This window comes from Tursiops truncatus, chromosome 10 (genome assembly GCF_011762595.2).
Source record: "Tursiops truncatus isolate mTurTru1 chromosome 10, mTurTru1.mat.Y, whole genome shotgun sequence".
NCBI classification, from domain to species: domain Eukaryota; kingdom Metazoa; phylum Chordata; class Mammalia; order Artiodactyla; family Delphinidae; genus Tursiops; species Tursiops truncatus.
The window spans coordinates 96,173,817-96,195,891 of record NC_047043.1 but is presented as its reverse complement, the minus strand read 5'-3'; the positions used below and the strand labels follow the sequence as shown (position 1 = coordinate 96,195,891).

Sequence of the window (22,075 nt, the reverse complement as noted above, 5' to 3'; positions counted from 1 at the left end):
CCAAGAAAAACCAGCAAGAGTGAATTGGAGCACATCCTATCATTTCTGATTCCTAAATTAAGGAAAACTCGCTAGTACCTTCTCTGTCTCACGCACAAAATACCACATGCTTGATGTCACCTTTTAAGGGGTGGGGCACCTCCTATGGGGGTCACCAAGGCGATCTTTTGAGTGCCAGTTAGGGAAGGAGGAGTTGGCCATGGGCAGTAGCCCGAGTCAAGGGCATGAATCCTAAGTCACTGCCGTGGACGGACGTTCTTCCGGGACACAGCAATGGTCATAGCAAGCACCCCTTCAGAACGGCCAGTGCCCGCACTGCACTGCTCGCTGAATATTTTGAATCGACTCCTGGCCATGAGCGCCGCTGGCCCTGATGGTCAGCCAGACCCTCTCCTAGAACCCTGTCTGAAAGGCCCCCGCCTGATTGCTTGGGCCAACGGGGTGCCTCAGTCCGTAACCTCACCACCAGCAGTGCCACCCCGCGTAACCACATTGATCATCCTCCATATTTTATTTCAAAGACCCTCCACGTCTGAGTTTTTCCCCCCGACTTCTGTGGCATCTCTATGGGAACATTTCACCTCCACCCCCAAATTTGAGTTTCTTGATCTCCAACGGAGATGATTTTTTAAGAATGTAGTCATCTTATTTCCCGCAAGTTGGTTCATGTCGATTGTTGTTGCTGTCCTGCGTTGTTGCTTTTCTCCATTGTGACACACTGCATTTTCCATCCCTCCCACCCCCGCAGCGGCCGATGGTGCGGCAGGTTCAAATGCTGCAGATAGTGCAAATACCAGCCTAGTCAATGGTACGTGTCCCACTCCCAGGGCGAGCTCTCGGTCTCGGTTGGATGGGCGTCTCCCGCACCCTCAACTCTGGGCTTGCCTCTCCCTAGTCTGGACGGCACAGACTTGGATGTGCATGGGCAGCTCGGGGACGGTCGTCCTCTCACACGGGGCAGGCGCTTAAGAGAGAAGCCACCACCGGGGATCCAGCTCTGCCCCCACTCATGGCTGCCACGACGGCACTGGCTCCTGTTGGGCCCTTGACCCCCGGTGAAGCCCGGAAGAGGGACGTGACCTTGGCTTCAGATCTGGCCCCCCAAGAAGCAGCGTCCCGCCCGGCGTGGCCCTCTCCTAAGCCCGTTCCTGGCCCCGGCTTTGGGAAGAAGGCCCGGGGTCAGGACCTAGGCTGAAGCTGGCGTCTGGGTCCCCACTGAAGGCTCCGGTCCTCGACTCGCCAGTTCCCTCGAGGCAGGGGGACCCAGGCCAGAGCTCAGCTCCTGGACCCCACCCCGTAGCATGGCTGAGCCACTAGTAGACATTCTTTCTCTTCTCTCTCACGGAGCGAACGGGCCGGGGGTTCGCTTGGGCTCGGGCCTGGTTCTGCCCCTGGGATGTGGACTGGTGTTTCTTGCTGTTGCCTGTGCTGGAGCGTTTGTTCTGAGTCTCTGCATTCTTACTGGCCTCCTCGGGGATGAGTGGTGGGGGCAGAGGGCTGCCACTGTACCTGGGAGCTGCATCTTAACCTCCTGACACACAGGCAGGAAGGAATTCCTTCAGTTGCCTCCAAGATTTCTTATCTCTGTACCCTCCCATCTTCTCAGATACGTCCCCGTACCCAAGTTAGGTGACGTAAAGTCACCCAGACTGCTCCTGGGAGCTGTTAGGGCTTGGTCGTGAAACCATTGCCCTGGAGAACTGAAGGGGAAGGAAAGTTTTCTTTTCTCCAGCGTCACGCATCCCAGGCATCTCTGGCTGCGGGTTTCTCATCCATTATATCATTTACTCTTCACCACTCCGGGAAAACATGGAGCTCTGGTCCCGCCTCATCCTCCCGTCCCCTGCCCTAGACCTCCGGCTGAGCCACCCGGAGTCAAAGTGACCAAAGATGGACGCACCCCCCACACACACCGTAGATGTCAGGGGCTGGGCAAGACTGCTCTGTGAGCAGGGCCTCGCCAAGAAGGGCTAATTCGGGTATGGCTCTATCTCAGGCACGGGGGAGAAATCAGGACAGCCTGAGGTGTGGGAGGTATCATGTGTGAGGGAGGGGTGGCGAGAGATAACAGGAAGAACCAAAGTAGGCAAACCCACGTGGGGGGCTGGGGGGTGGCAGGGAGGAAACGGGAAGTGGCATCCTGCTTCCCCCAGGATGACAAGCCTGCTGGGCTCGGGGAACATATAGACCGCATCCAGACTAGTGGGTCCCAGAAAAGGGGCAGCCTCACTTGCAGCTGTAGCAGAAAACTCCAAGTGTCCCAAGAAAAGCTGCAGGAAAAGACGGGGAACTGTCATTCCTTAACCACCTCCTGCACACCAGGCACTTTGCAAGCATCTCACTGAATCCTCACAATAACCCTATGATTCAGAGGTTTTTGTCCCCACTTTAAAGATGAGGAAACTGAGCCTCAGGGAGATCAAGACACTAGTCCAACGTCACAGAGCTAGAAAGTAGCAAAGCTGGGATGTGAACCCAGGCCTGCCTGGCTCGAAAGTGTGTGCCACTCTTGCTAATGTCTTGTAAACTTCACAAGGATGTTAAGAAGTCTTCCCCACCACCAACGCCCCTGCCCAAGGAAAGGATTCCTGTGGTCAAAGGTGTTTAAGAACCCACTGGGTAAAACTGGTTTCTTCCTTGTTGCAGAGGGACAGCCTTGATTGTGCTGTGTACTGGCTGAATGTCATGGGATTGGTAGGCCCCCAAACTATACTTTGGAACCAGTACTCTAAGCTTTTGCTACTCGAATTGTGGTCGGAGGACCAGAAGCCTGGGCGTCTCCCAGGAGTTTGTTAGAAATGCAGAATCTCAGGCCCCACCCAGACCTGAATGAGAACCTGCGTTCTAACGTGCTTTCCAGGCTCCAGGCAGAGGGCACTAAAGGCTGAGGGGTGCTAATCTGAGCCTTGGTGAGTGAGAGAATTAACTGTTCCTTTCCCCTCCTTCGTCTGAGCCAAATCAGGATGACCTGGATGTGGAAAACACACTCAGGTGGCAGGATGCCCCCCTCACTCCACCCCCCCAAGCCCCTCCCAACTGAAAGGTAGGGGTGTTCCATTCATTTTGGAGGCATTATAATTGCCATTTTTATTTTATTATTTCTTTTATATTTATTGATATATCACTATAGAATACATCACGATTAATTATACATCACTCTTAACTCTGGACATTAACAAGGTACTTTGCAGTGCTTTTCGTAAGCATCACCTTGGTTGAAAGTGTTGTTTTTCACAGAGAGAGAAACAGAGGCACAGGGAAGGGAAGTGACACCTCCCAGGTCTCCTATTTAGGACCGGGTCTTCTCACCGTGGACCTTCCACATCGAAGCTTTCTGCACCCATGACCCTCACAGTGCATGGAGAGGACAGACCCATTTGGCAAAGCTGCATCTAGCATCTGATACAGAGGGGCCTCCAGGTCTCCACCCCGGTTCCCCATCTTGGGTCCTGTCCTCCATCTCAGCTCCCCTGAATCACAGCCCATCTTCCACGTCCCATGGGGGACCAGAGCAACGTCCCACCACAGTTCCAGGGCCAGGCGAGTACCCATCTGGCTAAGGAGAACCCCAGATGAGCCGCTTGCTTCTGAGAAGCCAGGCCATCTGCACCAAAGCACCCCCAGGATATGGCTCCCTCCCTCAAACATACGCTTTGTTGATTATTTTTCTGGCCGTGTGGTCACTATGCAAATAAAAGAGGAAATTGCTAGCTTGGTTGCTGGGCACATGCGGGCTATCGCATCTGATAATATGCAATGCAGATAGAGGCCCCTTTGTGCCGTCTAACACCAGACTACTGAAGAGGAGTCCTCTGGTGCCCCTTAGCCCAGTTAGTAAAATTATTTTTAAAAATAAAAATAATTATTGTAGTTAATTCCTATTGGTTCCAAAACGCCTTTTTCTGTTTTGTTTCTAATCCAGTAGAAAGAATTTTACAATAGAGCAACGGGGACTTTTCTCTTTAAACCCCGGGGCGGGTCACTGACCCTTCGCTGGGAGAGGCAGTGGGAACAGCCCTGCACTGACCTTGGAGTGATGGTGCGGGGCTGGCATCCAGGAAGCCACTTCTCCCCTCCGAGTCACCTATGACGGATATGGTGGTGGGGATGACAGTGTTTATTGAACTTCTCACGCAGCCTCAGGACAGTCATCAGGATGCACTATAAATGACAGCTGCCCCTGAGCCTCCCTCGGCCCCAGTTTCCTCATCTGTAAAATAAGAGTGATGAAAACCCCTCCCGCCCCACCTTGTAGGGTATCAGGAAAACTGCCAAGATCGGAGACACTTGCAAAGCGCCAAAGGCTGCTGGGCGAGCGGTTGTCACTAAGGCAACTTTTAGGAGCTCCGGGGAGGCGATGTGGCCACCCCTGGTTACAGAGATGGAAGCGAGGCTGGGAGAGGTGAAGCCACACGGCTAGTTGGTTTCGAAACAGCAGCTTCAGGAGCCCAGTCCCACCAGTGCCGCCTCAACACCTGCCCTCCCCCTGGCTCGGGGGACTGAGGGTGGCTGCATTCTCCCCGATGGGGGCAGAAATGTGCATGGACTTTGGGGCCAGCTCTCCATTTACCAGCGGAGACCTGGCAGAGACCCTGCTGCGTGTCCCTCCCTGAGCCGCAGTTTTTCATCGTCAGTGGGTGTGATCTGGAGCGGCCCGGTAGGGATGTGGTGAGGCCCAGATGAAACTGTGGTGGTCATGTATGCGCCTGGAACATGAGCTGTGAAAATCTCGTTCTCAGCAAACGGCTGGGGCTGGGGGCACCCTTCTCAGAGTCCTCAGGGTGAGCCCGTGGGACAGGAGGGTGCCCCCCAACCCCTGCAGTGCCAGCAAGTGAAGACAGGTGTCTGGCTGCCAGGCAACAGGTCACCAATACCTCCTACCCTGTGAATGCAGGCCACGCGCCTTGGGCTGAGACTGGGTAGGCGGCCTCCCCGGTGGCCCCGATTAGGGGGTGGGGAGCCCCAGACCCAGCACTAGGCATCATCTGTCCCTGATAGGCAGGGCTGGGGTGGGGGGCTGGGGGCACCCAGGGGATCCCATCAGCCAGACTTCACCTGCCTGCTGTGGCCTGAGCTGGTCAACCCAGAATAAAGAGCACGCAGCTCAGTGGAGGGGAGGGGTAGGCAGCTTCCCCTTGGGAGCCAGGGCACTGCCACCAGGCCCCTGGACACGTGTGGGCACCTCAGAGCCCACCACTGGGGAGCCCCTGCCCACCCTTTGCCTGAGTCACTCTCAGTGAGGCTGGGTGGGGGTTTCTCCATGTTGTGGCTTCACACCCCTTCACCAGGAGAAGCAGAAAGTGGAATCATCCCTCCTGGAGCCAGAAACTAAGGACACATTGACCAAACTCCTACCCATCCTAGAATCAACCTCCCTCTCTCTCTCCCTCCCTCCCTCCCTCTCTCTCTCTCTCTCTCTCATCTTTCCCTTTGCCTCCTCTCAGCCCACAAAAGGCACCAACCAAATTCCACATTAATCACTGGGGACCTTAGATCTCCCACTCCTTCTGCTTCCTGCCAACCAACTATGGTTCCTTTACCCTCAAAGGCTGCTGGTTAATCTGTAAAATGCTTAGGGCCAAAATAATCCCAGAAGCGCTCTCTCTGTGCCCCCAGAGAATCAAGAGAAAGCCTGCAGCCACCACGGGTTTGCTCTTGTCTCAGGGGCCTCCCCGGCGTCCCTGCACAGAAGGGCGGAGCCGGCTTGGCCCTCCCTCCATCTGACATGAATGTCTGTGGCCCTGTTGCGTCTTCGTGGTGACCAACGTGTGTTGTCTGATTCTCTGTTGTCTGTTAAAATTCTTTGTCGTATAGGTAAAATGCAGGATGGCAATGTGGACGCCAGCCAGAGCAAAGGTAACCCTTTTGTATTAACCTGTGGTCCCTGCGGCCCCTCCCCGCCGGTTCTGAGGGCCACAGCAGAGGCAGACGTCCATGCCTATGGGCGCCTGACACCTTTGGGGGGAGGGGGTAGCTGTGATCACATGGTGCCAGGTCAAATGGAGGCATTACCCGTTGAGGACAGGCCACCACAAGCCGGCTTCTCCCCAGCCTTTGAGCTATGCTGCCCATTCAGCTGAAGACTTGAAATTGGGTCTTTGAGGTCTTTAGGGGCTAAGGGGTCAGGCCGCAGGCCCTGTGCTGTCCTGTCAGGCCACGGGCCTGTGCTGAAGGGGGAGGAGCTTGACACCTGTGGATGGGGACACTCTCTTCTACTCTTGAAGCCCCCTTTGTGTCCCTTCTGTCTAGTGACTACTTAATATCCAGCAACATGGCCCAAGGACCAACTGGGCAAAGCCCAAGCCTGTGTCTTGTCTGAATGTGGAGAAGTTGAAGAGCCATTGGGGGAAGGGTCTGCGGGCTTGTTCAGGCCCAGAGGGGACCCTAGCCCACTCCTGCTGGAAATCCAGGGTGGAGCCGTGTCACTCCCTGCTATGTCCTGAATTCCAGGTGCAAGGCAGCCAGTGGCCCTGGGACCAGGGTCTCCAGCAGGAAGAAACCAACCCCCCATCACGGGGATTGTGTGCCGGCCATGCCAGGGCCCAGGCTGGGGAGTGAGGGCCTCACCGTGCTCTGCTGGGCAGCTGGGTGGGTGCCAACATCCCCACCCTGCAGGCTAACCTGTGTGTGTGTGTGTGTGTGTGTGTGTCTGTGTGTGTCTGTGTGTCTGTGTCTGTGTGTGTGCACGTGTGCTCTGCCCCCTGCAGCCAAACAGCAGGACGGGGCGGCCGCCATGGAGATGCAGCCCCTCAAGAGTGCCGAGGGCGGCGACACTGACGACAAGAAGAAGGCCAGCATGCACAAGAAGGAGAAGTCGGTGCTGCAGGGCAAGCTCACCAAGCTGGCTGTGCAGATCGGCAAGGCGGGTGAGCACGCGGCCCCGGGAGATGGCTCAGGACACGGGGCATGCAGGGGGACCCCAGGCAGGGCCCTGCCCCTACCTGGGCCTCAGTTACCTCCTCTGCAAAGCGAGGGCTTGCATGAGACCCACCTTCTCTGCCACAAAACCAGTCTGAGTCCTTATACAGTAGGCACTCAGTTCGCACTTAGGCAGAAGAGTGAAGGTAGAAGCGTGGGCTCTGGGGGCAGCCTGCCTGTGTCCTCGTCCAGCTACAGCTCTGAGAACTTGGGCAGGTACCTTCACCGAGCTCTGAGCCTCCGCCTCCTGGTCTGTGGACTTGGGATCCCGTAGTCCCTACTTCACAGGTTGCTATGAGGAGTAAAGGAGATTATCTACCTGTACAGGCGCCAGCGTTTGGCAGGTGCGGTGGCTGCACAGGGGGCAGACCCTGTAGGGCCTGGAGTTTGCGATGCAGGCTTTATTCTGAGGACAGCGGGAGCCCTGGAAGAGGTGTGAGCAGGGGAGGGCAGGGATGGAGTTGAGCTGTATGATGACCGCCCAGCTGCCGTGCAGAGGAAAGACTGAAGAAGTAGAGGGCAGTGCCAGGAGCCCGGTGAGAAGCCCCTTGTTTGAGGCCCAGCAGAAGCCGGGTTTCCCGAGTTAGTAGCTGCAGGTGATGGCTGATGACGGCCCCTCTTGCCCTGGAAGCCAAGCCCGGAAGCAAGGTGAGCCCTGCAGCCCTGACACGGCCTTGGCCTCCCCTCCCGGGTAAGGATGTGGCAGATGCCAAGGCCTCCCCACCTGGCTGCCTGCTCCTCCATGGCTGTCTCCCGGCTCTAATTATAGGCACCACAGCGTGGAGAAAAGAGGCAAATTACAGGCTTGACTGTCTATATTTAAACTTGGGGGTCTGATGACAGCTCCCAGCTGCTGGGAGCTTGGCTTCCCGCCTCTGCAACTGTCAGACAGGGATCGAGCCGGCTCTGGGTCTCCGCAGCTGGCAGTGCGGGCGGGGCAGTGATGGGTCCAGGGATTTCCTCCATCCCCGCCACGGAGACAACTCCACGGAAACGTGGCTCTGGAGGGCAGGGAACAAAGCGACGAGAACCACCCCGTGGCCTTCACAGTCCTCACTCATCTCCCTCCCCTACTCAGCCCTGCTGGGCATGGAGTTCAGAGTCGAGCACTTCTGGTTCACGTCCCACCTCTGCTTCTCTCCTGGGCTGAATTCCTTGAAAGCAGAACCTGAGATGGGTGGGCACAGGATCTGGCGGAGTGCTCTCAGGTGAGACCAGTAAAGGGTCAGGGATGCAACAGAGCCCAGGAAGAAGCACAGGCAGCCGGGGTTTCTGGAGGAATCTCAGTCTCCACCTGATCTTACAGGGAGCTCTGGAGCATGGTACCTCTGCAGGGTCTGACCTGCCCTGCAGCAAGGTGTCTGGGCTTCTGGACCTCCACCTCAGCCATTGGATAATGGCCATCAAATTGGGGTGGGTGGACTCCCAGGCACTTTGTGACAAGGAGACGCCAGTTGCCCAAACATCATCCTCCTCTGCAGAGGCTTCAGGTGTGGGCAGCCTCAGCGGCAGCTGTACAGCACATGCAGCAGTTGGGGGTAGTTGGGCGCACGGGGCTGGCAAGAGAGATCCTGCCAGCAGCCAGTAGCCACCTGCAGGTGCTAATTCTACAGTGCCTCCCTGGCCTGTGGCCTCGGGCAAGTCACTTCCTCTCCCCGAGCCCCTGCTGTTTCCTCAGCCTGGAACACCCTTCCCCCAGGTCACTACCTGGCTGCTCATCGTTCCTCTGTCTGCTCAAATATCACCTCCTCCAGGAAGTCTTCCCTGGCCACCCTAGCTAAAGTAGCCACTGGATCTACCAGGCCATGTCGCATTTGTTTTCTTTTTCTTTTTAGTTTTATTAAGGTATAATTTATATATTAAAAAATTGCACACGTTTAATGCACACATGATGAGTTTCCACATATGCATATGCCCATGATACCAGTCACCACAACCAAGGTACTAAACCTATCCACCACCTCCAAAAATTCCCTTGTGTTCTTTCATGGGTTTTTCGGTTTTTGTGTTTTGGGTAAGAACACGTAAGATCCTCTTAAGCAATTATGAAGTGCACAATACCGCGTTGTTAAACTATCGGCGCTATGCTATACGGCAGAGCTCTAGAACTTTCTCATCTTGCATAACTGAAACTTTTTCCCCACTAAAAACAACGCTCCTTTTCCCCTCCGTGCAGCCCCTGGCAACCTCCCTTCTATTCTCTGCTTCTATGGGTCTGACTCTTTTAGATTATTCAGATAAGTCCTCCTGTGTCTGGCTTATTTTACGGAGCATAACGCCCTTCAGGTCCAGCCACGTTGTTGCAAATGGCAGGATTTCCTTCTTTTTAAAGCGGAATAATATTCCGTTGTACGCGTAGCCCACATTTTCTTTATCCATTCATCTGTCAATGGACATTTGGGTTGTTTTCGTATCCTCAGCCCATGTCACTTCCTACCACGTCATCCTGGAGTTTTTCTTGACAGCGTTATCTGTATCTGAATTATCTTGTTCGTGTGTTTGTTTCTTGTCTGCCTCCCCCTCTAGAATCTCAGCTTCCCAAGGGCTGAAAGGGACTCTGTCCTCTTTACTGCTGTGTCCCTAGTTCCTGGAATAGGAAAGAGTATGTACGTGAAGGCAGGAGGAAGTAAGTGGTACCCTCTGCACATCCTATTGTGTGAGGGCACCGTGCAAGCAGTTACTGATTCACATGATCACTCAGCACCTACTCTGCGTCGGGCACTGTGCTAGGCAATTTACATGTATTCATCACATTTGATCCTTACAAAACCATGTGAAATAAATATGCATCCCCATTGTACAGAGGAAGAAACTGAGGCTCTTTGAGGATTAAGGACTTGCCCCACGCTACCAAGCTGAGCTGGGGTGTAAACTAGGGCCTGCCTGTCCCCAGAGCCCTTTGAGCCAAGGCTTTGGTCCACATCTCCCTTCCCGGGGCCCCGCACCCCCAGGAAATCCCCTGACAGGTCTCCTCCCACCCGTGTCACAGGTCTGGTGATGTCAGCCATCACGGTGATCATCCTGGTGCTCTACTTCACCGTGGACACCTTCGTGGTCAACCAGAAGCCATGGCTGCCCGAGTGCACGCCCGTCTATGTGCAGTACTTCGTCAAGTTCTTCATCATTGGTGTGACGGTGCTGGTGGTCGCCGTGCCCGAGGGGCTCCCTCTGGCTGTCACCATCTCACTGGCCTACTCGGTGAAGGTGAGGAGGGGAGAGCAGGGCGGGCCAGCTGATGCCACTGAGATTGGCTGCCCCCAGCTGGGGGTCCGTGGGGTGGCTGGCGGGGCCAGTGCCGGGGCTGAGAGAAGAGCTAAGTAGCAGGAGTGGGGACAGAGGAAGCTCGGAGAGAGGATGCATGCAGGTGGCTGAAACTCACGTGCCTCCAGGAGAGCCACACCCTGGCTAAGGGGACAGCTGTTATTCAGCACAGCCAAGTGTCGCCTTGGAGGGATGGGGTCCAGTGTTGCCAGATATTCAGATTTTTTCCAAGAGAAGCCAGAAATCTGGACCTAACATAAACTCTCCTGATTTTTAAACATTGACAATCGACTCAACTTAAAAAAAATAAATTAGATGCAGGTATCACCCTACAGGCCCACACCCACCCCTGTCCCCCCAAACGTAGGCAGAAGCCTGGCCATCGCAGCCTTAGACCCCGCTGTAGCCATAGTACTTGTGTGACTAATCTCGGAGTTTGCTCCCTGAAGTTTGAAAGGGATAAGCCTAAAATAAAAAGGATGTCTGGTTTTATGAAAGCCCCTCCTCAGACTTCCCTGGTGGCGCAGTGGTTGAGAATCCGCCTGCCAATGCAGGGGACACGGGTTCGAGCCCTGGTCCGGGAATATCCCACATGCCACGGAGCAGCTAAGCCCGTGTGCCACAACTACTGAGCCTGTGCTCTAGAGCCTGCAAGGCACAACTTCTGATCCCACACGCCACGACTACTAAAGCCCACGCACCTAGAGCCCGTGTTCCGCAACAAGAGAAGCCACCGCAATGAGAAGCCCGTGCGCTGCAACGAAGAGTAGCCCCCGGGCTTCACCTGGTAGCGCAATGGTTGAGAGTCCGCCTGCCGATGCAGGGGACACGGGTTCGTGCCCCGGTCCAGGAGGATCCCACATGCTGCAGAGCGGCTGGGCCCATGAGCCATGGCTGCTGAGCCTGTGCGTCCGGAGCCTGTGCTCCGCATACCACAAAAAAAAAAAAAAAAAAAAAGAGTAGCCCCCACTCACCACAACTAGAGAAAGCCCACGCGTGGCAACGAAGACCCAATGCAGCCATAAATAAATAAATAAATATTTTTTAAAAGAAAAGAAAATTTTTTTAATTAAAAAAATAAATAAAAACAGTAGCTTCTATTATTAAAAAAAAAAAAAAGCCCCCTCCTCTCAGGAGATGGGCTAAAAATATGAAGTTTTAAAAGCAATTCAATAAAGGGCAAGTAGGCCCATGAATGCCTTGGGTCTGGCGGTTGCTCCAAAATGCCACCCTGATGGCAGAGCCCCACCTCCTTCTGCTCCCAGGCCCATGGCCGTCGGTAGAGCCCAAACGCTGGGGTATGGGGCTGGCATCTCATGAGCACTGGGCGCCTGACCCTCTTGGGGACACTTCAAGCCTGACTCACCCCCCAGGTCCTCACACCCTGGGCTCATCATTTTCCCTTGGTCCCGTGGTTTCCCCACCTGGGAGAGCAGGGCTCTGCGCTCCTGTTTCCCAGGGCCCTGAGTCCAGGATGTCCCTGCCAGGGCAGAGGCCAGGCCATGTTTAAAAACAAGGCGTTCGCTCCGAGAATGCAGAGCCGCCAGAGGGCACGATCAGCGTCAGTTTCCAAGCTGGAATTTGGGCTGGGCTCACCGATGTAATTTCATACAGAAAAGAGATCTCAGGGCAGGTGCCAGAAAGTGGCAGCTATGTGTAAAGGATACCGCCCTTATCATCTCCTTGTTTTGGGGTTCTCGAAGAAACTCCATCCCACAAACCAAAGCCCAAACAGGTCACAGCACAATGCTGATCGGGGGCCTGGGGCCCGGAGATTGAGACCTCCTGCTGCCGTGAGCCGGGACCCCACAAGCCACCCAGTTGAGCTCGAGATCTCCTTAAAAGTCTCACAGCTTCGGTTTCGGGGCTTCCCATACAGACATTGTTAGACCTCTACACCTGTAGTTTGTATCTCTGGCACCTGTGCCTTCAGCTGCCTTAGGTAGTGTTACTTGTACAGTCACGTGATAAACTTAGTACAGCTCCCCCAACCCAGGAGGGGCAAACTCTCCCCTTTCTGAGCCTGGACCTAGCCCCTGGGAGCCGTCATCAAAAGAACAGTGGTGACCGCTTAGATCAGCACTGTCCAGTAGAGACATAATGTCAGCTGCACGTGTGATTTTAAATGTCCTGGTAGCCACGTTAAAAAGAAAAAGCAGAAAGAAACAGGTGAAATTAATTTTAATAATGTACTTAAGCTGATATGTCCAAGTTATTATCAAGCCAATTTGTAATATTTGATAATATACAAGTTATTAATGAGGTATTTTACATTTCTCTTTTCATAATAAGTCTTCAAAGCTGGATGTGTCATTTACACTTACGGCACATTTCCCATCAGACCAGCCCTGTTTCCAGTACTTAATAGCCTCACGTAGCAACCATATCGGGAGGCTCAGGCCTATACATTCTTAAGCCCCAGAGACGAACCCTCTTCACAGAGGACAGATGGGCAGAGTCCTGATGGAATGATCCAGGCTGTGAGGTTAAACAGAGCTGGGTTCAAAGGCCAGCTTCAACCCTCAGTAGGTGTGTCATCCTGGTCAAGCTGCTTTGCCTTGGCTTCTTTGGTCACCAGAATGGAGTACAAGAGTCCATGAAGGTTTCATAGGATCCTCATGACATCAGATGAGGAAATAAGGGCGGAAGAACTTTACAAACTGTGAAGTGTGTTGCAAACTCAAATCGCTGCTAAATGCATCCATTCGACATACATCCATCCCACATACATTTATTGTTACTATTATCACAGGTTTTGATAAGAGACACTGCAAGAGCACATAATTCTACCAATACTCATTTTTTAGTAACATGACCTACCATAAAATTATTCTAATTGCACTCCTTTTTTACCCTTGGTATAAAGAGTTATAATGAGGGCAAGAATAAAGGAAATCAGATTCCTAGGCACAGACTAGAACAACATCTGACTCAGCCTTTAGCTAAATGCACCTTTTCACATCCGTCCTTGCCAGATAGGGTCACTGTGTCATAAGGGCCTGCAGTAAGAGTGGTGGTTCCTTGAGAATCACTTTATGTGCGTTACTTGCTTGAGAACCTGGAAGAAGCTAGGAGTGTGATGCTGGGAAGAGAGAAAGGACAGTGACTATAAGAAAATTAATAATATGTCGAGTAGGAGTTCATTTTTGTCATAAATTTTAAAAGAAAGGATATTGATATGTAAGACGTATCCGTGCTAGGTGGTAGGATTATGGTTGATCTACTTTCTTTGTTGTGCATCTATATTTAAAAGAAATTTGTGATTTTTATTACACAAGTTATAATATGTATTTATTGTAGAAAAATAGAAGCTATAGATTTTTAAAAGAAGGCAATAACAATCCTATAACTCTACCACCCAGAAATAATGACACTAATATTTTGTTTATTTCCAGATAGTGTCCTATGTCTATTAACATATGTATAACTTAAATTTATTCAGTTTGGGTGAAACCAAAGTGACAGTGAAAACCAAGCACCAGTGAAAGATGGTACCTTTGAAAAAACTCATAACCAAATAAGGAATTTATTTCTGTTAGGGTGTAAGAGGAAACTATTTGAAGTAATCAGAAAGGACCCAATCTTCATTTATCATCCTTTTCCCTATTTTTTCCGTAAAGAGTACAGATTACTTCTGTAATCCAAATTAATAAAGTCAACTAATCAACTCTTTTAAATGCCTCAAATAATTTAAAAGAAACGAAAAAGAGAGAGAGAGAGAGAGAAAAAGGGCTGCACACAGAAAAGGAGTCCAGATGACAGGGGCTGTAGCCAGCAAGATCCTTCGCACATGTGTGAAGCAAAGGGGCAGCTCTGCCTCATTTCCTGCGTGTTTACACCGTGACCCTGCCTCCCAGCTCCCTCTCCTCACTGTTGCCATCTCATCTGCCCTTTCCCCCAGAAAATGATGAAGGACAACAACCTGGTCCGCCACCTGGACGCCTGTGAGACCATGGGCAATGCCACGGCCATCTGCTCGGACAAGACGGGCACACTCACCACCAATCGCATGACGGTGGTGCAGGTTTACGTGGGCGACGTCCATTACAAGGAGGTCCCCGACCCCAGCTCCATCAACGCCAAAACCATGGAGCTGCTGGTCAACGCCATTGCCATCAACAGCGCCTACACCACCAAGATTCTGGTAAGTGGTGCAGCCTCCACCAGAGGGAGGAGCGTCCGGGGGCGATACAGAAGCACTGGGCAGGCTAAGCAGTGTGATGCATAATTCTAAATCCTACTGATGTGTTTTGGGTGGTCAGATAGTAAGCAGCCTGTTTCTCTTTGACTTAGCTGTGCTGTTCGCATGACACAAAAAAGAAGATTGTTGTTAATTGTGTTTTTTAGACCCTGTCATTGCCCTCCCTACCAAAAAAATAGTCTTTTTATTAGTTAGCTTCTGCTGTATAACTACTCCAAAATGTAGTGGCTGAAAACCAGGCTGTGTATCTAGCTCACATTTCTGTGAGTCAGGAGTTCAGGCTGGGCTCAACTGGGGGACCATGTCCTCGTGTGTCTGAGGTGGGTCACATCCACAACTCTGCTGATCTTGGCAGGACTCCAGGCTGATCTGGGATGACCTCGGCTGGGACGGTTCATCTCTGCTCTGTGTGGTCCCCCTCCTCCAGCAGGCTAATCTGGGCTCTTCACGTTGTCATTTTGCCACATCCTGTTGGCCAACACAAGTCGAGAGGCCTGCCCAGATTCAAGCAGCAGGGAAATAGACTCCATCTCTAATGGGAGGAACTTCAAAGTCACATTGTAAAGGGTGTGGATTCAGAGAGGGTACTAATTGTGGCCATTTACACAATCTACCACTGGCGACGACATTGTTGTCAGTAATAGTAGTGGTAGTACTCGTTTTGTTAAGAAAAACTCTCATATTCCTGTCTCAGTTCAGCTGCCTGGACGCATCATGCTAGAATCCCTGATTGGGTTAGAAGCATAGGTTGCCTTTTGGTGATTAACCAGTATTCGAATGAAGAGAAATACAAACTTGTCCATCCAGAGCCCATTTCTACAGTGTGAGCATCTGGGTGAGCAGCTGAGCTTTCCTGCTTACCCCGCCAACGTGCCCTAGCCCTGACCTCTCCTTCGGCTCCTGAGCCGGCCTGAACCTTCAGGATCAGGCTGGGTGGCGGGAGTGCCAGAAGCTTTATCAAGTCTGGGAGAAGAGCACGAGTCTGCGGCAAAGGGCCAAAGGCTGGTGGGGGGTACGGGACACTGGGGCTGCAAGGACTGCACCCGCCCCTGCGGTTGAGCAGGTACTCCTGCATCAGCCCTGAGCTGCAGGCTGGGGAGGCAGCACTGACAGAAGGAGAAAGTAGGTCGGGAGAAAGCGTGCAGATGGATGATAGAGGATGCCGGGGGCGGCAGGAGCGCGGGGCGGGGGAATGCCAGAAAAGACGGCGTTTTTGTCTTCTCCCCACCCCACCCCATCCCCTACCTCCCAGCCCCGATTTGGGAATCAAGGGAGGTTGAGGATGCTTTATTCTGTTCCCCAGGCCTTCCTAAAATAACTGAGATGCTGTTAATGATCTCGTCCCGCAGAGAGGGGAGTGGGGCAATTCCCAGAACAGGCTTCTGGTGATGGGGGTGGCTGTGTGGGCAGAGCCCTGCAAGATGGGCTTGAATTGAGATGTATATTATGCAATTACAGTCAAAAAGGAGTTCTCGGATCTGCCGGGAGGGCTGCGAAACATCTTTGCAGCGATAAAGCTCAATTAGGCAGCTTCACAGCACCGGTGGCACAGCTCAAATTCATTTCCAGATGTCGGTGACTGAGGCTGTATCCAGGTGGCTTAAAGGACAGGGGTCCATCAGTCCGCCTTGGGGAAGAGTGTGTCTGCCAAGCCTGGAAAGAGCTCAAGGACCTGGGAACCGGGATCCTTGGTTTGTAAACAGGCCAAGTCACTTACCTCTCGGGCACCGGTGTCCCCTTCTGTGCCTTGAACCCTGGCATCCTAGAACCCTTGTGCCTTTCTTTCTGGGGCTTCCCTGAAAGAACCCTGGCCACACGGTTCTCTTTGCTGGGCGCTGATGGCCGTCAATGTGGAAGGGACAGCAGAGGCCCCTGGTATGTCTGGGTGGCAGTTAAAGCTCACACTCTGGAGCCAGACGGCCTGGGTTCAAATCCCTCACTAGCTGTGTGACTGTAAACAAGTAAATTAACCTCTCTGTGCCTCAGTTTCCTGGGGGAGATGATAGAATTACTGTGAGGATGAAATGAGTTAGTAAGTGGAAAGTGCTTAGCACAAGGCCTGGCACATATTCAGCGCTCAGGGTGATTAGCATTGTTGTTCGTCAGCAGTAAAATCATCCCTTGGTAACCAGGCAGAGGTTAATCAATAAACGAATAGACAGCAGAGGCATCAGGGCTACAGAGGGAAAGGGTCTTGCCCAAAGTTACACAACCAATTAGTGGCAAAGCCAACTTATAGATACCCTAAAGCCAGCTATTGAGTAGGGTGTCCAGATTCGGTTCTTGGTCCTTGAAACCAATCCTGCAGCATCTTTAGTATTGGTTGGTCTCAGGAAGGAAGGCGTGGAGTCTAGAGGGTCCGATTCACAGCCAGGGCTGTCAGCCATATTGGGAGAAGGGGCTCCCAGGGACTGCCCTTCTAGGCCTAGAGGAATTTTGAGAAGAGTCACAGGCTGCTCAGTTGAGGGTGGAAGTCCAGCCACCCTCCAGACCAGTCTGGGAAATCTAGACTGCAAAACATCCTTACCACGCAAGAGGAGTCGGGCAGGAAAGGCACGCAATGTCCCCACACTACCCCTAAGCTTTGGTTGGGAAATGAGCTTGGCCTGGGAAACAGACCATGGGCAAGGCTGTATTTCCCCCTGTACGAGAGTGCCGATTCTTCTGTGTCTTCTTGCAGTCTGATGCAGGCTGTGTGCTCTTTGAGAGGGAGAGACACAGCTGAGTTATCTCTGCTCCCCGCCCCCAGCATAGGCTCTTGGGAAGTACTGGTTGGGCGGGTGAGGTCAGTGAATTGACTGGTGAATAAATTTATAGATATGTATCAGTGAGATGAAGACTAGGTAGGGAGAGGGATGGATGGGTGGGTGAGGCATGGATGGAGAGATGGGTGGGGCATGGATGGAGAGATGGGTGGGTAGGTGGATGGATGGATGGATGGATGAGTAAATGGAAGAGTAGACAGACGGATGAATATGTGGGTGGTGGATGGATGAATATGAATTGATAAGAGGCTCAGGACAGGGCTCCCTCTATGTTCTACTTTCCTGTTCTTGTGACAGCAAGAAGTAGTAGTTGGCCTTGGTCCCAGTCCCACGGCTAATACCAGTGCTCTCTTGGTACCTCCAGCATGCCGAGCGAATCTATTCTGAAACTGCCCTCAACTCTCTAGTCTGCATTGATCCGGAGACTTCCAAATTAGCTAGTGCCTGTTATTCTAAAAGATTTTTTTTAAAACTAGATGAGTGTTTGCAGGGGTAGGTTGTGTAGGTATAATCTGCATGGGTCCGCGGACCTTAAGGACCACCTGGTCCAGCCCCCTCACTTTACTCTGAGGCCCAGAAATGGGAGAGGACTTGGGCCAAGTCACCCTGTGGGTTAGTGGAGTTAGAATCCAGATGTCCTGACACCCAGTCCAGTAAGCAGAGGTTAGGAGCTTTGGCTCTGAAGTCTGACAGACCAAGATTCAAACTTCAGCTGCAGCACTTACCACCCGTGTGATCCTGAGCAAGTTAACTAACCTCGTCAAGCCTCTGTTTTCCAGTCTGTAAAATGAGTATACAATGACTCATAATCACTAATATTCACTTAGCCAGACTCATTGCTGAGTGCTTAACCCATGTTGCCTTGTATGAGGACCCCACGAGGTAGGTGACATCACGTCTCCAATTCATAGATAAGGACACTGTTGCTGGGAGGAGTTAAAGAACATGCCCAGAGCCCCAGAGCGGATGAGAGGCTGAGCCAGGGTTCACATCCAGGTCTGTCCAGTCCAGAGCCTGCACAGCTCACCACCACTCCTTCTCCAAGTCCTCTGGCTGCACCTTTGCCTTGAGGCAGTTCCAGGGCTGCTCTGAGATCAGATGAGAAGGTGTGGCTGTCAGCACAGTGCTGGACACGTAGCAAGCGCTCAGACCGCTCCAGTTGTTACTCTTATCACTTCTATTATTATTTCTGAGCCTTACCCTCTGTAGTTTGCTTTGCCAGCCACTGTCTAGTTTGACCCTCCACATCCCTTCCAGGTAATCAAGGCAAATAGGACAATTCCCGTCTTACAGCTAAGAAAACAGAGCTGCAGAAATATCGAGTAACCTGCACAGGGCTGCTCCTGCCACCAAGTGACAGAGCTGAGTCCCGAGAGCTCTGGAGGAGTTTACCCAGCGGGCGAGGGAGCAAGGTCATTCCAGGCAGGGCCACGGCCTGCCAAAGCCCAGAGACCTCTCAGGAGATGTGGCGGTCTGTGGCCTGGACCTTTCCCAGGGCCACAGGGATGAGAGGCGAGGCTGAGAAGGCTGAGGGGGAGTTGGGTGGCAGCAGATAAGCCCTTAGTAGGCTTTCTCATCACAGTGCCCAGAACCAGCCAGGCACGGGTGGAGGGTGGCGTGAGAGCCGAGGCTGCCAGCGGGAAGGCCAGAAAAAGTGACCCAGGACGCGCCTCTCAGAGGGCCAGCCCCAGCCCCATGCCCCATCCCTTCTGCGGATGGCAGAACTTTCTTCTTTCCACTCCTATTTCTAATCATTAGGAACGAAGCTTGCCCTCTGAGGGAAGCTACATGAATCATCTTGTAGTCAGAAATTGCTTCCCCACCTCAGAAATCCTGGCACACCCTCAGATTTGCCTTGTCGCTTCCGACTCTTTGAACGTCAAGACTTTTGCTAGCTGCTTCTTCTTGTAGCCCTGCTGCTTCTTGAGCTGCAGCTGAGCTTTCAAATGGAAATAGCTCCTCCTCAGACTTTAGAGGCACGGAGCTTTCTTGGGAAAACATTCTCCTTTTCCACCCACGTTTATTCTGTGTGCTGAAACCACCCAAGCGGACTTTCAGTTTATATTTTATGAGACCTCTTTTAACGTAGGTTGACACTACAGTTAACATTTGAATTATTAAAATGAAGATGGGCACTTGTGGAGCCGAATTGTTGGAAGTTTATGGCGTATGTTCTGGAAACATGAACTACTGAAAGAAAAACAAATCTCCTTGGAGTCCCTGAAGTGGTTCTGGAAGAAGGAGCAGGGAGGATCTGCCTGGAAGGATGGTTTTCCTGAATAAATGAGCCACACTTCACCTCGTTAGAAACTCCAGGTCTTCAGTCTACCCCGTTCCCAAACTGAGGTGGCTTCATCCACAGACAGCCCCCAGGACCCCCAGAGGCAGGAAGGATCTGCTCGATTGTATTTCACACAAATCTTAGACCTAGAGCTCCTGAGAGGAGGGGAGAGTGGGGAGGTGACTCTAGGAAGCAGTCAGCCCTTGAACTCAGATCCGGCTCCAAACCCAGGGTGCGACTAAATATTCCAATGAACCTCGAATCCCCGAGTCAAGCCAGCTCTGCGAGGGGCTCTGGCCAAGGCAGGGGCTCCAGAGGGCACAGAAGCCCCTGGAAGTGGCTTAGCAGGGCCTTAAGAGGGGGAGGTGCGGCGGCCCTTCGTTCTGGTCTGTGAAGCGACAGGGGCCTTTGTGTTGGACTCAGCAGCTGTTTTGGTTCTGTTTGGTTTTGTTTGTTTGTTTGTTTTTGCAAACACCATCCCTAGGAGAACAGTTTAAAGCACATAACCCTGAATGGGGAATTCTGATTTTCAACAGCAGTGTTAATCCCTATATCCCACCTTCTCACCCTGTGCACGTGACACAAAACACACAGCACACACACACTATACCACACACACGCGCGCACACAGCACATACACTCACCACACAATACACGCAAATCACACAGGTATATGCACAAATATACACACACACGCCACATGCGCATACCACACACTGCACAGCACACGCACACACATGCACACACATGCACAGTGCATGGGCAAGCTCGGGAAGGTCCCCAGGAAACCTGCTTTCCAGCATGTGTCTCCCCAGGGCGTTTCAGCCTGTCCCAGCTGTTCAGGACACACACCCCGCCCTAAGCCTTTGCAGTCTCTGGGGCAAGTCCATGATTCTGCCCCCTGCTGCTCCTCGAGGCCCAGCACCTGAGAGGCTCCTGGGGAGGCAGACCCTCAGATGACAATTCCAGAGGCCAAAATTCTGACAAAATCCCATCCCACCTGGCCTCCCATCAGCAGCTCTCCACACCCACAGACACCAAATTATTCATTTATTCATTCAACGCATATTCATTAGTTACCCCAAGTGGGAAGTAGAGATAAGCAAGACAGCCCTCCCCCCCACCCCCGACCATGGGCTCTACACCAATCACCCACCAGTTACCTCGTTAAACAACCATCTCAAATGCTAGTGAAGAGAGGCAGGGCGTGTGCTGTGTGGGCTCAGAGCTGAGAACAGCTGGGGTCAGATCCTAGCTCGGCCACTTACTAGCTGTGTGACCTGGTTTCTCCAGGCCTCCCTGTGCACATGGGAATAATAACAGCCCGACCCCTGGGGAGCCATGAGGATGCAACCGAGGACGCACGTGCAGAGCTTGGTAAAGAGCTAGCGAGGTCACTGCCGCAGCTGCCGAGGCTGCCTGGTGGTCCATCTGGGCATCGGGGAGGCTCGTCTGCCAGTGCCTGTCCTCAAGGGGGGAGGGGGAGGGGCTAGGCCACCAGAGACAGCCAGCAAGCAGGAAGTCATTTTCTCATGCGCTCTCACAATCGGCATCCTACGGCATTTGCTGCGATTACCGTGCAGTGGTGGCCGCGTTTGGGGGCACAGGGAGGACGGGGTGTTGAGGATGTTTTAATATTGTTTTAATATTGTAGTAAAATACACATAACGTAAAATACACATAACGTAAAATGTATCATCTTAGCCGTTTTAGTGTACAGTTCAGTGTCATCAAGTACATTCACATTGTACAACCATCGCCACCACAATCTCTAGAACGTTTCATCTTCCCCAAGTGCAGCTCTGTCCCCGTTAGACACTAACTCCTCCCCCCCTCCCCCAGCCCCCGGCGCCCACCCTTCTACTTTCTGTGTCTATAAATGTGACTACTCAAGGGACCTCGTGTAAGTGGAATCACACAGTATCCGTCCTTTTTTGTCTGGCTTATTTCACTTAGCATAATGTCCTCAAGGTTCATCCATGTTGTAACATGCGTCAGAATTTCCTTCCTTTTTAAGGCTGAATAATATTCCACTGTATGTGTAGATGACATTTTGCTTATCTCTTCATCTGTCAGTGGACACTTGGGTTGCGTCCACCTTTTTGCTCCTGTGCATAATCCTGCTGTGAACACGGGTGTACAAATATCTTCTCAAGTCTCTTGCCTTCAATTCTTTTGGGTATATACCCAGAAGTAAAAATTGCTGGATCATATGATAATTCTATGTGCAGTTTGTTGAGGAACCTCCACACTGGTTTCCACAGTAGCTGCACCATCTTACATTCCCACCAACAGTGCACAAGGGTTCCAATTTCTCCACATCCTCGCCAGCGCTTGTTTTCTGTTTCGTTTTGGATAATGGGTATCCTCATGAGTGTGAGGCAGTACCTGCTAGCTATGTTTCTTTTCATCTCATTTTTGCAGATGTTATTTATAACTTGTCACTCTTCAAGTCATCATTCCTTGGTCTTAGCTCTAGTGACCCCCAAGCATCCCAGAACAGGAGCATGAATTGTCCTCTCAAAGTTACACCCATAGCTGCACCCAGCACTCCCAAAGGGCTTAGTGCCCATACAGGGAAATGTGCTGGATACGGTGTGGCACTAGGAATCAGGGGAATTGGGGGTAGCCCCAGGCCTGCCCCGCTGC

General features: G+C 52.3%; 1 protein-coding gene across 2 annotated transcripts in view; it reads left to right on the top strand.

The window, feature by feature from the left end:
* Positions 1–22,075, top strand: part of ATP2B2 (ATPase plasma membrane Ca2+ transporting 2) — a 110,275-nt gene that overhangs the window by 53,284 nt on the left and 34,916 nt on the right. For both annotated transcript variants that reach the window (XM_033865425.2, XM_073787677.1), the window contains exons 7-11: positions 749–808; positions 5,815–5,856; positions 6,708–6,866; positions 9,908–10,122; positions 14,081–14,323. In XM_033865425.2, the coding sequence (XP_033721316.1) occupies positions 749–808; positions 5,815–5,856; positions 6,708–6,866; positions 9,908–10,122; positions 14,081–14,323 (719 nt within the window). The remainder of the gene's footprint in view (positions 1–748; positions 809–5,814; positions 5,857–6,707; positions 6,867–9,907; positions 10,123–14,080; positions 14,324–22,075) is intronic.